The sequence below is a fragment of the Talpa europaea genome (genome assembly GCF_964194135.1).
Source record: "Talpa europaea genome assembly, chromosome: 3".
In the NCBI taxonomy this organism is placed as follows: Eukaryota; Metazoa; Chordata; class Mammalia; order Eulipotyphla; family Talpidae; genus Talpa; species Talpa europaea.
In genome coordinates this window covers 83,152,523-83,169,658 of record NC_140069.1, presented here as the reverse complement: position 1 = coordinate 83,169,658, position 17,136 = coordinate 83,152,523, and the positions used below count along the sequence as shown (strand labels likewise).

General features: G+C 40.9%; 1 protein-coding gene across 1 annotated transcript in view; it reads left to right on the top strand.

The window, feature by feature from the left end:
* The window catches only part of SLC25A13 (solute carrier family 25 member 13), a gene marked incomplete at both ends in the record, with an annotated part of 168,415 nt that overhangs the window by 61,991 nt on the left and 89,288 nt on the right, over window positions 1-17,136 (top strand). Inside the window, 1 exon segment of the mRNA XM_084229817.1 lies at window positions 8,116-8,231. Coding sequence (XP_084085943.1) covers window positions 8,116-8,231 — 116 coding nt within the window.

Below are 17,136 nucleotides of genomic sequence, written 5' to 3'. Positions count from 1 at the left end.
AGTCATGAGGATAGGTTCTCCTGAGGTAACACATAGTGGTTGTTTAACAAGAGAGGAAGAGGAATGAGGTGTAAGTGGATGCACAGGTGAAAGGAATTTTGTAGTGTAATTAAATAACTTATCAGAATAAATGTGGGATAGGGATGAATTACACCTGTTAAATGTGTTGATCCCTTTGATAAGAAAGAAAATGTTGGAGGCACAGGCATGCCCCCTATAAAACACTAGTTGGCACCCTTGACCTTGGGTGGCTTGAGTGCTGTTTGGTGTGAACTGTGAGGCAGCCCAGACAGGTCGATCTGGAAGTATGGTCTGTCACCTGCCAAGTTAAGCTAGCAGTTAGGAGAACCTAAACATTTATCATCTTTTGGCAATATGGAACCAGCGATATTTGCAGAGGTGGTATTTATAGCTGAAATTCATGATAACAATACAGTAAAATTGCTAATAAAATCTTTAATAGGTTTTTAAAGCCAGGCAGTAGCCTGCTTGTTTGAACAATATTCAATCTGCCAGATTTCATTGGAGCCAGTGAATTTAAATAGGCCCTTGGCAAAAGCTGCAGTGAGACTTGAACCCCAGTGCATGCCTGTGCCGAGCAGCCCAGCTGGCCTCAGAACAGATGCACTCAGGGAATGCCAGGCGGGTGGAAGAGCCAGATGGGCACGGGATGGCTCACTATTACCTGAAATGGGAGACATGGGATTATAGAGTGGAAAGCATCAGAGAGAACACCTTTTTATAGGTCAGGAAAGGAGGTCTGCTCCAGCTCACCCAGCAAGGTTGTTCAGCCATTGGGCAGAGGAAAACTAACACTTGGATCTCTTTCCACATATTGGAGTATATGAGTATAAGAGTATAAGATTTAGAGTATAAGATTCGGTAATAGGCCATTGTCTCTTTCTTTCTAGAGCATGTTAATAAGAACAACTGTGGCACAGTTAGGTAATTGGACTGTGAGGCTTAATTTGTTTGCTCACTGACCATCTAATAGCATATTAAATAAAGTATTTATTCATGGTTTCCTCCTTCAGGGCCTCCACTCTGCTTCTGGCTGCTATAACCCCCGCTGCCCTAGGCCACCCCAGTAGGCCCCTGACTTGCCTCTGAGCTTTAGAAACTGCTATGACTTCTAGGACAAGCCTTCCCCATTCCCCACCCCAACCCCCACCAACACTACCCCAGTCAAGAGAAATGTAACCTGAATTTTACCACTTCTCATTTATATTGCTCCTGCTACAACCCAGCCCCAAGCCACTGCAGCTACTTCTGAGGGAACTGACTGCTGCACCCTGAACACCAGGCTCCACCTTGTCCCTGGTGTTCCCTCAGTGAGGTCACACCACCCCTGCATGTTCCTTCATCCTACCTCCTTCCGCACTTTCCCCTTCCTCTGCTTTCCTGCCAGACAACTCCTCTGGTGTCTCCCTGCCCCATGGACCCTGCCAAGACGGGTTCATCTTGGTATTGGCCCTGGTGCTGAGGTTACTTCTGTCCAAAACCCCCTTCAGGCCCTCCCAGTGCTTCTTTCTTTTCATCATTCACATCTTGACGCCACCTCCTCCTAAGAAGTAGTTCCAGACCACTTTAGGTAAAGCAGCTTCCTCTCTCTCAGCCCTATCATTCTTAAGCCTGGCTGCAAGGTGGAATCACTTGAGAAGTTTACAAAAACAAATGGCTGCTTAGGTCTCCTCAAGTTAATTCGGTAGGTCCACGGGGAGTGAGAAGCAAGGCTTTAAAGCATCCCTAGATGTTATCCTGTCTATAGCAGTATAGTAGTCATCTTCTTTCTGTCCATGTGTTTGTGCTTACTGCCTGCCTTGTCCATTAGGATGTAATTCCTTGAAGACATGGATTTTGTCAGCCTTCCTTAAGTTTATGGTCTCCTTAATGCCTAGGGCGTTGCCTGGCATATAATAGGTGCAGCGTACACATGTGCTTGGTGGCCTGAACTGTATAGATTTGCAGGGTATTTGGGAGGAAGATAAAAGAGCTAGAAAGCCCCAAAAGCTAATAAAGATGTTAAAATCATGGAGGCTAAAGCTCTTTGATAAATTGGTGATCATAGGAGAACCCAGTTCTGGGTTTTTTTTTTTTTTTTCCCCCTTAGCATTCATAGTTACTTGTACCTGGGTGGTCTGGTGGTTGGAACTCTGTTTTTGGAGTTAGATTTTACTTTTATCTCCGCCATTAATCCTGAACAATTGTTTGGCTTCTGTTGTAACACACGGAAGAAGGTTATAAGAAGAAGTTATTTTTGCAAATCACTCTTGCGGTTAGGAACCTTAAGTAAAAGTGGTAATTGAATTTTGATATGGTGCATTGTCTACGACCAGACTTCCTGAAGTATGAACAGATCAGATCCTTATGTGCAGTTGCTTAAACTTTCATAGCCGCAGAGTTGGCCTGGAGATAGGAGCCAAGCAGGAGATGAAAGGGACCACATGGGGTATAAGCCACTGCTGAGCAAGAATAAGCAACAGCAGGGAGGAAGAGAACTGGATGTTATCCACCTTGGGTAGCCAGAGTTCTGTGACTCTTGCCTTCATTTTTTTTTAACCCACTTCCTCCCTTCCCCCTCAACTTCTTAGTCTCCTTCCACTACTACTCAAGTTTCAGGTCCTTTGCTGTTTTGTTTCATGTAAAGTTTTATTTTCTTCACATTACAAATATAATACATTATGTGTATGATGGAGAAGATTAGAAAATATGAGCAGGAAAGAGCAAAAGCTTAAACTTATAATAATTTAACTACTTGGAAATAACCACTGCCAATACCTCATTGTGCTGTGTTGTATAAAATTTTATTTTTGTCTACTTTTAACAATATGGGGTTGTTTATATACATTTGTTTAACTGAATTTTTACTTGATAACATGAACTTTTATGTTTATAAAATTTTAATACTTGGCGAGTAGTCCTAGGTATGAATGTTCCTTTAGTCAGTCATCTATGGAGGTGGTTTACCTTTTTTTACTGTTGTTATTGATGCTGTATGAGCATCCCTGTTGATAGAAGTTTGTACACACTCAATAATTTCTTTTGGATATGTTCCTACAAGTGGGATTCTGATGTTAAGGGGTGTAGGCAACTTTAGGCTCCTGCTGTGTTGTCAAATTGTCCTCCGATAGCCCAGCACCACACACATCCGTCTCGTTGCCATGAGGAGCTCTTCTTTATTCCTCAGGTCCTCACGGCTTTTCCTGGGTTCAGCCAACACATCTCCCCAACTCCTTTCCCTTCAATTCACTGAACATCCTGGTTAAACACTCTGAAGTACAAATTCATGTCACTAAAAATTTCAAATCTTTGTCTCCTGTCCTGATGTGAGCACACACCGCCCTCTGCTTGGGTCCGCACTGCTTGTGGCTCTTCGTCTCCAGGGTTCCTTTTGGCTTCCTGGCTCTCTGTCCCCCTAGACAACCGTTTCATAGGAAGCAGAGATTGCACTTCTGTGTGTTCTTAGCACTGGCCCATGTCCAGCCTGAGGAGACGCTGAGACCCCACCCTGTTGGTTGGCCCTCCCTTCCTGCCTCCAGCTCTCCTTGATCACATTTGACCTCTCCTGCCGGGCAGACATTCTTTTCCATTTGTCCTGGCTTCCCTCTGATGTCCTGTTCCGAATTTCACTGACTTTCTCTGCCTCCTCCTTTCTCGTAGGAGGGGAGATGTAGCGATCTTTTCAGAATTCTTTGAGTAACTTATCTCAAGTTCTTTTGTATCCCTTAAAGACTTTTTGCAGGATATATTTTTTTGTCCACATACTCTGTTCTGAGTATCTCCAAGCTCAGAGCTGTCCCTTGTAAAGTTGAGTTGGGGTGGGGAGAACTGGGTTATACTACTTTAGGTCATCATTTTGGCATGTATCCTTTTAGTGTCTGTGTGTTCAGGAGATATATGATCTTACATTGCCCCAAGCATAGTGTACAGATTTGTAATCCACTTTTAATCCCTTTACTCTTTGGCTCAGTATTTGATAGTAGAGTGCAGTGTTTTATCTGAACTTTAAAGGAGCTGTAAAGTTGCTGCTGTAATAAATGGCTTTCAGAAAGAACAGTAACTCCAGTGATTTGGAAAACAAACATGACTTGCTTAAAAAAAAAAATCTCTGGTAGCCTCAGAGTCATGGAATGGGGTCCTTAGAAACCGCTCTCCCTAGATCTGAGTGCCATAGGCCTATGAGCAGGTCACTCCTCTGCTTGTGTGTCGCTGACCCAAGTTCTACTATTAGTGGCTGCAGGTGAGCCACTAGTGGTGGCTCATACTGGAGTGTCAAGTACTGTTCCTTAGGTACTAGTCAGAGCTCATCAGAGTTATGTGATTTGTTTTAAAGGGCGTCTAATTGTCAAAGAAGCATTGGAAGGTAAGGGTGGAAAAGGAACTGAGTGAGCTCACCAGCCAGGTCTGAACTTGATTAAGCTTGTATTCTTTGTTGTAACTTCTGCTAATACCCATTAAATCTGTAAAGCAAGACTAAAGAACTGTTTATATAAAAAAACTATATATGTTTATAAATGTTTTTAGATAGCCTGCTGTAAATGAATATAGTACCATGTAATTATTCTGATAGTGTTCTAGTCAGATTACCTTGAAAACCCGAAATGATCTTGATGAACAGTAAGACGTTATGATTTCATGGTTTACCTGCGTGCCTCCTACATAGATGTATACTTGTATCTAACAGGATTACCAAATTACATACCTTTTTGGTATCTGTAACGTGCCTAAAATACCAGTGCATTCATTGGCCAGTTATGGTTATGAAACCACAATGACATTGCCAGAGGAGGATTTGTTCATGCATATAGATAATCTTCAGGTTTCTTATACTATTTTGAGAGAGGTTAGATGTTCTTTTCATTGTATTTAAGCTGTTCTTTATTCGTGTGATTAATTTTTTTAATGTGCTTTTTGTAGGTAGCACTGTGTGGTTTGCTTTAAACCTAATGTCTGTGCAGGGATAACTTAGCAAATATAATTGTTTTCTGCCTGGACAAACTGCCAGCAACTTAAGCTGCTGGGCAGTGTTGCTGTGTGTTTGGTGATGCCCCCTCAGTAGGGGTAGTGGATGTGAGGGCTGGTGGCGAGAAGAAAGTAAACAATCAGAAATAGAAACACATTTCCCGTCCATGCTGCTGTGATGGTGAGTGTGGGGAGCATCACCCCTAATGGAAATGCTTCTGGGCAGGTTCTTCCACAGCTTTAAGTAGCCTTTCTTTGAAAACTCCCAAATCTGTGTTTCCGATATTGGCCTCCTTGTTAGTTTGTGCAGGCTGTCCTAACAAAGTACTGCAAACTAGGTGGCTTAAAAAAACAACAGATATGTGTCATCTCTGAAGCCTGCAATCAGGATGTCAGCAGCAGCATGGTACCTTTAGGAGCTGTCGGGGAGAACCTGTGGTGCACCTCTCCCCCAGCTTCTGGTGTTTTGCTGGCAATCTCTGGTCTTCCTTGGTTTTTATAAGCCTCCCTCTCACCTCTGGCTTCCTTTTCACTGGGCTTCTCCCTGTGTGCATGTCTGTGTCCAAACTTCCCTTTTTAATAAGTCATATTGAAATAGGTGCTTGCCTGATTCTGTCAAAGACCACCTTAACTAATTACACTTGCAACAACAACCCTATTTCCAAATAAGATGACATTCTGAAGTGGAAATGACTGCAATGAGAACTATTTTAGGTGGGGCAGGGTAGGAGCACTATTCTATCCATGTTAGCCTCTTTTCTTTCCTGGGTTCCATACTGGTCCATTTGGTTTCCTGTTGGACACAATGCTTCATTGTCCCTGGTACCTCACATTTAAGAGTCAGACTTGGTCTTACCCTGTCACAAGTCCTCTTTCTCTTTCTCTTTTTTATTCTTTAATTTTGGTGATATTATCATCCTCCCACTCAGTTATACAACTTAGAAGTTTTGGGACCAAGTTTTGTCATTCCTGCTGTCACTGTATTTCTCGAACCTTTTCCCTTTTCTCATTCTCAGTGCTCTAGCTCTGGATTAGGCTCCTACTGCCAGGCTAAACAGCCCACAACTTGTTTTCCCTCTGCTAGATTTTTCTTTCACTTCAGTTCCTTATCAGAAACAAAGATCTGAATCTAATATTTATTAACCCCAAAGCCTTCAGTGACTTCTCACTCTCGGCATGAAAGTCAAGATTGTGTAACTTGGTCTTACAGGTTTTCTGTGGGTGGCTGGCATTCCTGGTCCTACTGCATTGCCTCTCCTGGTGATCTTGTAGACACAGAGTGGGTCCCCATAAGTCTTCACCTGTGAACTTTGCTCAGCCTTTCCCCATTGGGGAATGCCCTCTCTCCTCCTTTCTTTCTTCTTTTCATCTTTGCAAGCCAGCTAGAATTCTATCTCAGCTAAATGGAAATTAGGACACCTGGTTTATGGCCCAAAATGCCAGAAACTCACCTTACAGTCATAACCTAATTTTCTCAAAGGTAAAATAAGGAAGTTGATGTCTAAGATCTTTCCAACTTTAAAATCTGTCCTTTAAATGCCACACCTGCATGAAACATTCCTCAGTTCTAGGCAAATTGAACCACTTTTCCTTTTGTGCACCATAGTGCTTGATTTCTTCTAGTTTTGACTTTCAGCCCTTGCATTCTAGTTGATATATATGCATATAATTCTTCTTCTTCCCCTGACAGTTCGTAATCTCCTTGAGGCCAGCCAAGAATGTGTGACTCAAATTTGTCTGCCTTCCCCTTTGCCAGTGTTGCTTAAACCTAGGTTTCCCAGTGAAATAGGACAACTGTTCTGGATAGGTACTGTCCTGTAACAAATGCTGTTTCTAGATGTTCCTATGTATAAGGAGGTGTTTTGGATTGTGAATGATACAATATAGCATATTGAACCACCATGCAGTTTCTCCTTTATGACATTAGTATAATCAGGTGACATACTAGAAAAGGGCTTAGTTAACTTACTTTGTATAAAAATGTGCTTTCTTAGCTGTTCAGAAGTAATGAAATGTTCTGTGAAATATGCAGAGCATGCAGAAAGAAACATTTTCTTTCTTACCTGTATAACTATCTTCCAGAAACGTGAACTATCTCAATGTATCATTGGATGTGTGGACATTTAAAAACACAAAATAGTGGCAAAGACCATTCCTGGAAAAGCTTTTATGGATCTGTTTACTTCTTAGAAGTCAAAGCATCTGCGGCCTGTTGTGCTCTTCCTGAAGGACACATGTGATCATGTCCTGACCTTGCTCAGACGCTTGAATCACTCCCTGCTTCCTAGAGAAGATTGACCAGGCCCCCTTGACCTCAAAGTCACCTCTGGTCCTGTGTTTCCAGTATTTTTTCACAGCGTTATCTTTCGTGCCCTCTACTATCCAAAGTCGTGTCCTCACCATTTTCCTTGTATGCTTCTAAGCTCTCGTGAACCTGGCTCTCTCCAGTGTTTCCTTTGTTTAAAGTACCCTCTGTACCTTGTCCATCACGAAACATATGAGTTTCACTCTTTCTTGAAGGCCCACCTTACATTCCCATTTGTGTGGTAGTTGTCTTTGATTTCTTACCAGAATTCTCTTAGCATCGTATTGTTCCTGTCGTGTGATTTGTCCTTCCTGTGTGCTGCTATTTCTGCCTTACCAGACTGAAAGTCCCTTGGGGGTCAATTTTACGTCTGATTTATCTGTATTCTTCCTGTATCCTCCATATCACCATCATTCAGACTTTTAGATAGCAGTAATGGATGAATCTCATGAATCATTTTTAAAATATTGCGTGGAAGTATTAATGAATGACAAATCTGCTTTACTTTGCTTTTCCACAATCACATCTTAATCTAATGTTTGTAAGTATTATTTTTAGAATACAACAGCACGCCTAAAGCCAAGTCTGAATCTGAAACAAAAATGGTATTTTGGGTCAAATGGTTATGTTTGACTTATTATCATAGCCCTTTAGATTCTATATATCATCATTTCAGTCCACTATATGTAAACAGAAATGCTAAGTGTTTGAAAGTATTTTTAATTTTTAATTTTATATTTGACAATAATATTCTGTTGTTTTTTTTTTTTCCATTAGTATATATTTGTGTGTGCTTTTGTTTTCCACAAATTACTGAGTTTCTGTTTTGTGCTTGTTTTGTGTTGCAGATTAATATCATTTCAAGAATTTGTAGCATTTGAATCTGTCCTGTGTGCCCCGGATGCTTTGTTTATGGTGGCCTTTCAGCTGTTTGACAAAGCTGGCAAAGGAGAAGTTACTTTTGGTAAGGGACGTGGTGAGTGTGTGTGCACTTACATAAGTGCTGGTATGTGTGAACATCCCCCACACACACATCCGTATAGTGTATGGAAATGATTGTTCGTATATTCTTCCTAACAAAGATAACTCATTAATTTTGTGCTTTAGTTCAAATGCCTTCCTATTTAAAAAGGATTCATTTCTGGCTAAGTAGTTTTGATTCTCTAGCTTGGTTTTTTAAATTTATTTATTTATTTTTGTTTACATAATTGTTCATTTTTAAATAATATTTGCTTCCCACCCCCTTCCCCGCCCCTCCAGGTGTAGTCCCCATTGAATTTCCTTCACCAAGGCACCCATGCACCATCACCACAGTCCCCTGTGCTCCTCTCTCCCTCCCTCTGATCCCTGTCCCGCCTCCTCCCTTACAGGATGTCTCTGATTTATAATTGTCTGTTTTTGTTTTGTTGTGTTTTGTATTGTTATTATCTTTTTACACTGATGTCTTAAACCCAAATGCCCAAAAATAGATGACTGGATCAAGAAGATGTGGCATATATATACAATGGAATATTACTCCGCAATCAAAAAAGATAAACTCATGCCATTCGCAGCAACGTGGATGGAGCTAGAAGGAATTATGCTCAGTGAAATAAGCCAGAAGGAAAAAGAAAAATATAGGATGGTTTTACTTATAGCAGGAATATAGGGGAACCAAATAAGACATCTGGCTTGGTTTTAAGATAAGGGAGGATGTGGCATGATCTTTTCACAGGGTTGTGGAATTTGAGAAGTAGACAGACTTCTGTCCATCCCCTTCATAATCGATAGGGCTGTCTACTGCCAGAATGAAGAAGTTAATAAGTTTTCCATGAATGGAAGCTACTCATGTAATTTGCTGTACTTGTTGTCCTTACCTGGTCCTCATGGAATAGCTGAGACCACAGGCTCTGCCTGAGGTGTTAGTTGAGGGTGATAAATGAAGAGCCTGTTCAGTGTTCCTCTGAACACTGTTCCACCACGGCTGTGTTGGCACTGCTTGCAGAGCTGCTGCCTTCTTTAATTTAAAAGACCAAATCATCTTCACCAAGATTAGCAGCAGAGCTACAGAAAGCCTTGCAATATTTTAAGTTTTAGAAGAAAGGGAAGACCAGGAAGTAGGGGGCAATGGCAGGTACTTTATAAAAAATAAATTGGCCTCCAAACAAAGATTTGGCAAAATGTAACATTTCCCTTGGACCATCTCGTGTCCTGAATATGTCATATGCGTCTTATAGAGACTATTGTCTGTGGAGAATTTGGGAGCCCTTTTGTGCATACAGGTTGCCCTTCCAGAGGAGATGGCTAATGTGCCCATTTTAAATGTTTTTGTTCCTAGTTTCTGATTCACTCAGACCTTTGGGCTTGTCTAATTTGATGGTTTGTGGGAAATGTACAGATGGGGCAGGGGAAATACAGCACCATGTATTCTGGAAATAGTTCTTAGAGACTCTTAGCTACTTTCCAGCTCTGCCACTTTTGTCTCTGAGCCAAGTTAATTATCCTCTCAGGTTCTCATTTTCCTTATCAGAAATGAAGATAATAACCACATCAAGTATAGGTAAAGCAGTATAATAGATTTACTCTAACAGCCCTCCTCTCCTTCACCCATTTCTCTGTGATCTTTTGACATGGCCAAGTCTTTTAGGCTATATCAGGGAGGGCAGCAGCAAAATAGGTTTTGTTTCATATAATCTAGAAGCCCAGCTGCTTCTCACTAATGCTTTCTGGGGATTATTTAACATTTTAAAATGCCTAGAATGATTCATTTATTTCCTTGTCCATCACTTAATTCCTGTTAGCATCACTGTAATCATAACTTTTCAATGGAGCACCAGTAAAAAATGCCTGCCATTGAAATCTTCATTATAAATGAGCCTCTAGCTCCTGGTGGTATTGAAGTACCCGGTGGAATCCAGTTTGATGAAAATGTTATGGTAGCATTTCCTTGAGATGAGCAAAGACAATCCAGTAAGTTTGAGTGAGTTCAGCTCTGGTGTTTTCTTTCACATCTTCTTCCACAGCAAGTGGGGATAGAGGAATGGGACAAAGCTGGGAGAGAGATGGTGGGCTGGGAAATGTACTGCAGGTGTTTTCCTTCATTCTAGCCAGTCTTCCCTTCCTGGGAATGAAGTCCTGCCAGCGTGTGGCAGGGAAGTTGGTGGCTCCAGCCATACCACCAGCCCTGGTGGAGGAAGGAAGACATTTCAGGGGTCCAGAGAGGTACATGCTTGTTACTGTGATTAGAAGAATAAAACAGGTGAAAAAGCATAGGCAGGAAATGAGTCATCTTTGAGGTGTAGAAGCAGGTGATGGTGTAAGAGTCCTGTTTCTACTTCTTATTAGGAGTTGGTTGATGAAGAAGGCATTTCAATTTTCTAAACCTTAGTTTCCTTTCCTGTGAAATCAGGGATGTAATGGCTGTCTTACAGAACTATATGAGGATTAATAGATCTACCACCTAAAAAGGTGGGAAATAAAGGCCTTTATAAAAATAATATTTTAAAAAAAAAAGCAGCTTGAGAGAACAAAAGAGAATTTTTTTCTTCTTTCCTTCTTTTGTTTTTTTGGGAAACCCTTTATTTTTAACTTGCAACTTAACTACTGACCAGTTAGCCAGTGGTTTGCTTGTCATCTTTGTTATTTGAACATTGGTTTGTCTCTGAAGGAATAAGAGAGGGAAATGAAAAATTGCAGCTTCCAAAGAGTTGAAATTCTGGTTGCATCATCATTTGCATATAGCTGTTACAGAAGAATGCATTGCTTCCTTCCAGGACCCTTCTTCCATTGGCAGTTTTGTTTGTCTCACAAAACATAAACAAGTGAGCCATTAATCCCTATTTAGGATTAATCTGAAAGAGATAGTCATAATATAAAGAAGTTACCCCAATGGCCATCAAATTGCAAAATAATAACTCTCCTTTACTATTTCTCATAGGGTGGGGTAGAGTCATCAAATGTAGGTGCTATCAGAACAGTCTTTGCCCAAGTAACTTAAAAGCGTATGGGAGGGTGGGGTAGGCTGCCTAATGAGTGTTGTGACAGTAGGTATCTTTGTAGAAAAACTGTGTTTTCCAGGAACTCATATGGCGTTGAAAAGATAAAAAAATAAATAAATAAAAATGAGTTGGACCAAAAAAAGGACTTATCCCGTCAATTCTGCTCTCATAAAGCCACAGTTTTAGATCATGCCAGTCTATGTGTGACTTGACTGGCTGTTTTTGTGAGTCTTTTTGAGGTGAATGTACTTGCACTCTGACCATGGGTGCTGCCTTCAGTCCCTGTAAATCCTTCCCAAGAATAACCTTTTTGCGTTTCAGAAGGCTGTCTACCTGAGTATGCATCTTTGGGAAAGGTAAGTGCAGGTGGTGAGAGAGGATGGGCTGTCTCGCCTTTCCAATTGTCTCAGTCAGATGTGGTATCGAGAGCCTTGTGTTTGCACCAAGACAGGTTCATGTTGTGGGCTGCAGGGATGGACTCAGATTCCCGGGGTCAGCCAGGCTGCCTTTCATTCAGTGGGGAGGAGGGGAGCGGTTACACTCTTTATCCGTTTGTATATTGGGTTTCCACATCGGAGCCTGTTTGAAGCAGGGCTTCGATGACTACACTCCGTCAGCACCAGTGTTTGTCAATAAGCTGGCGGTGTTCAAGTTCCACTAAGGCTGATTCTACTGCACGCTAAACAAAAATCAGATGGAGTAAGGGGCATATAATCGAGTGTCTCACTTCAGTAAGACCTTGCCCTGTGTTCTCTGAGGCTTTGTTTATATTTACCATGTTTTCCTGTCTAGATCACTCCCTATGTTTGCTACAATGAAAAGATCTTGATTAGGCCAATTTTATCTCTTTGATATCTAGCTCATTATATTCTCCTGTTTCCTTTGAGGGAAAATGTATCTCCAATACTCTTGTTCTCATCATGTTTTCTTATTTTGATGCCTGATTTTTGTATTTTGAGATACCAACAGGTATATAACAGGAAAGCATTATAAAGTGAGAATTCTAATTATTAATTTGTGATTCTGTATATGTAGAGGAAAAAATTGTTCTGAATTTTACATGTGTAACTATTTTATATAATAGTAATTGTTTTTATCTTTTTTTTTCTATTACATGTCACTTGATGACATTCTGCTTAATGGCAAACTTCATATGTGATGATAGTCCCAATATTATATCATATAGCCTAGATGTGTCGTAGACTATACTGCCTAGATTTGTGTAATTAAAAGCTAGCACCTTTATAGGATGTTTAGTCTCTTTCTTTGCTATATAATCTCTTTGATCCCATCCTAATTTATCTTCTCGTTCTGTTGATAGACATTTGCATATTTCCAGCTTTAGCTGTTGCAAATGTTGTATTTTACATTTTTGTATGTGTGTATGTGTGTGTGTATTTGTAGGAATTTCTAGGAATTTTTGAATTTTGGGTCATAGGAAATGTTTTTATCAGTCAGTTTCCAAAGTGATCAGACCAGTTCATTTTCAGAGAGTTCCAATTATTCCAGGTCTATGACAACACTTGACCAACTACTTTCTTTTTTTTTTTTTTTTTTGGTGGGACCCTCACCAGTGGCCAGGGATCGAACTGGCGCTGCAGAGGCTGTGGGCAGCCTCGCAACCCAGTGCTCAACTGCTGCACCACCAGGGGAGGTCCACCAACTACTTTTATTTTAGCGATATCTCACTGTGTGACTTTAATTTTTATTTTCATGATTATTAATGGGGTATATAACTTTTAAAAATACACTTCTTGTCAATTTGAATGTCTCCTGTGGTGGTATGCCTGTTTTCTAGATAAAAGGCCTGTGTGGGTTATCTACTTCACAGATATCTTTACTCTGTGACTTATATGTTCTGTTATTGGAGTCTTGAGAAATATCAGTTCTTAATTTTACAAATTATCAGTGTTTGTACAAATTATCAGCATTTTCTTTTATGGGTAGTGCTTTTTATGTCCTGTTTAGAGATCTTTGTTTACCCTCAAATCATGAAAATATTCTCCTATATTCTTTTTGGGTTTTTGTTTTCCTTTCAGATTTAGATTTTAGTGTTCCTAGAACTTTTTTGTTATGCATTTAGTGGGGGTCAAACTCTCCCCAGCCTCCCCATGGATATCTTTTTCACCTAGAACTACTAGTGCTATACTGTCTGCACTACTACAGCTTTATAGTAAGCCTTGATATCTGGTAAGTGCTCCTCTTTATTCTTTAAGATGTAGGTGGTCTGTGTTCCAAAAAGTCCAGTTAAGCCTGATTGTCTCCAGTGAACCCTTAACTGCCTTCAACCTTTCAAAATGATTAAGCCTGGGTGCAGGTGGCAGTATGATGGTGTGAGATAGATGTGGCACTTTTTCTCCCAAATCCTACTGCATATGTTCACAGCTGTTTGCAATTAGGAATTTGGTATGTTCTAGGACTCTCTCCTGTGATAGGATACAGGGCTGGAGTGTGAGTAAAGGTTCTGGCAAACAGGGTGGTGTTATTTAAAGAGAACTGGATTGAGAGCCAGGATTCACTGGGTCAGTGAAAACCTGACCATCCCATCCTTACCAGCAGATGGGCTCTTTCCCCATCTGTCAAAGGAGGTTTTGCAACTGTACCTAGCATTCGTTTAGTGTAAAATACTTTGCTAAGTATTGCTTGCTTTCAAAAGTAAGACAGACCCAGGTCCATCTTTTAAGGTGGTGAGCCTCCTCATGGCTTAAAAAGGAAGTTCATAAAAATTTTCAAGACTCTTGCAGACAAAATTTGTCGATGTTCAAAAATAGACCTGGAAGTGGATGGAGATAGGCAGGTTTGAGATGGGGAGACCATGTGAGCACAGTGGAGGGACTGTGGTGGGGGATGGGCCTCACGGGGCGGTCTTGTGACTGGAACTCAGGGAAGAGTACAACATGTAGGTAAATTAAAATCCTGATAAAGATGACCTTAAATATCTGAGAAAGAGATTACTTAATTTTTTTCATTCCACAGATGCATGTATTTATCCCACAGATTAATTCAGCAGACATTTATTGAGCAACTGTTATGTACCACATCTGTTCTAATCACTTGAGATACATGATAAATAAAACAAATATTTCCTCTCTTGAAGCTGTCAATCTAGCAGGGGGAACAAAATAAACACACATAATAAAGAAGTTACACAGTTTGTTAGATGATAATGGAGAAAATAGAGTATGATAAGAGGGATCAGGAATTCTGGAATAGATCTGGGCAGTGGACCTCTATCTTAAGTAGTATATTCAGACTTGTCATCATGTAGAAAGTGACTTTAGGTGAATAGATTTGAAAGAGTTGAAGGAAAGGTGTTATAGTTATGGGGATACAGAAGGGGAAAGAATGTCTCAGAACAAAGGAATGACTATAGCCCATGTTTGAAGACTGGAGTGTTTTTGGCACATTTGAAGAACAATAAGGAGGGAGACATGTGAACTGAGTAGGCTGGGGAGAAACAAGTAGGAGGGGAGCTCAGATTTGTTCAGGTGGGACCCTGTAGGTTAAAGTTAGGACTTGGGCCCCAAAGCCATTAGGGTTTTTTTAAACCAGAGGAGTGATATGATCTGGTTTATATATTTATTTTTATTGAGGTAACATTGGTTTACATCTTGTTTGTGTATTAGAAGTATAGGACCTCCCACCTCAGGTTGATCTAGTTTATGTTTTAACAGTATCACTCTGACTGTTGTGTTGAGAATAGACCTCTGAAGGATCAGAGTGAAAAGAGAATAAAACACTGTTGGTAGTTATCCAGGTGAGAGATCATAGTGGCTTGGACCAGAATGTGAATATGGGTAGCAGTGGAGTTGGGAAGAAGGAGTTAATTTCTGGATATATTTTGGAGAGAATCAATTGACTTTACTTTTGCATTGGATCTGGAATGTGAAAGGAGAGAGGAGGCAAAAATGACTCCAAAATCTTTGACTAGACCACTGGGAGGGTGGATTTATCAACCAAGAATGGGAGGCTTGTGGGCATGTTAGGGTGGAGGGGGGCAGAAAGTAGGGTGTCACTTTTGTATATGTGTTTGATCCTGCTTGTATAACCGAGAATGTCAAATAGGAATGTAAATATGCAATTTGAGAGGTAGAAATTCAGTAATTGTAAGAAGCCATTTCACTGGTTGAGATAATAAGTAAAGATAAGGCTATTTTTTGATTGATTACCATGTGTAAGAGTGAAGATACTGCAGTGACAAGACTGAAATATTCCTCTCTTCAGAAACTATACATTTTATGGAAAAAGACAGTAAAATATGCTGTATATCTAAACATATAAAATAAGTGCAAATATATATATACATACATATACACTTATGTATGACATCAAGATTTACTATCTATAATGTATAACAGGTGAGGATAGGAGAAATGGAGTAGATTTAAAAGTATCTGAAATTAGATCAACACCAGTATGCCATGCTATGAGATATGGGTTGTGCTGCAGGAAGACTTAGAGGTGACAGTCACTTGGGGGTGCTGTGACAGTCTAGGGGAAAGTAATGGAGGCCTGGACTGGATTCATCTCTGGAAGCCCCTAGGGCCATTCTGAGAAAGAGTCTACATAACTTGACTTGATTGGCTGTGGGGTTAAAGGGGGATCAACATCAACGTAAGAAAGAAGGACCAACCGGGTCATGGCTTTTGAGCTTGTTCTGCTGCAGAGGCTTGTGGTTTGCATGGTCTTTAGAGAGAAAGAAGTTTAAGTTTGTTCATCACTACTGCATACCTGCTCCTGGGCTAAATGCTTTGTATGTAATTTATTACTTAATCCTCACTACCTGGGAGGTCAGTACTTTTGTAATTCTTGTTTTTCTGATGAGGAAATGACCTGGGGGAAGTTAAGTAACTAGGCCACTCATGTCCATGGTGAAGCCCAGGTGGCAACCTGGTGATGGCAAGTGTTCTCGCTGTGCGGTACTGCCTCCCTCTGGCAGTTTCGTGCTCTGTGCCCTGGGCCCAAGAGAGGATCACTCCGCTCACTGTGGTTTCATCTGCATCTGGTGTTAGGGGCATCTGGTGTTTAATCGTTTTTCATGAAGAAGTAAAGAACAGTTAGCAATTAGATTAATTAAGCTGTTACTTTATGACCATAGTGGGAATTAGAGGAGTGGTCCAGGATTGGAGTTCTCAGTGTACATAGAAAGTTGCCTCCAAGAATTGAAGATATACAGGTAGTTTTGAAATGACTTGATGTGGGCTTTACACAGGAAAGCTTCTTTTGATATGAATGGAATTCTGAGTGGAGGGGAGAATCAAAGTGGTGGAAGGTGTGGGAAGGTGGTCTTGGTACAGGCTGAGCATAGTGGAGAAAGCCCAGGACTGAGCTATACAGCTAGAGACATGGGCACTGGCAGAGAGGGTCCCTGTGATGGAGCACCCCCACCATATCTCCCCCCTCTCCCCACCCCCGAGACACACACACACACACACCACTGAGCAGGAGGTGTTATGTGATAGAGACCATTGGGAGTCCTGCAGCATTCTTTGGAGGATGGGCATAGGATCAAGTAATACTTAGAAAAGATGAGTTTTGTTGGGTTGATAGGAATGGGGCAAAACAGCGGCCTCCCTGCTTCCCAGCACTTCTGTGCAGCAGCTGGTGATCACTCCTATTTTGTGAGTGGAGGAACCCCAAGTCAGGTTCCTGGAAAGTCAAAGGACTTTCCTGGCCTCTGGCAGGTTCGTACAGACACCTTGTGAGTGGTAGTTTCCCAGACACTTTCATTTTCCGGTGTTTTCCATTAAATGATGCTTGAAGAGCATTTTCATTTTGAGTTTTTACGTATGAGTTTAATGAAACTGTTTATCTCAAATACTTAGTTCAAAAGACGAAACTGGCAGGCAAACCATAGATGTAAGGCATACAGGATGGGAATGGGAGAAAGAA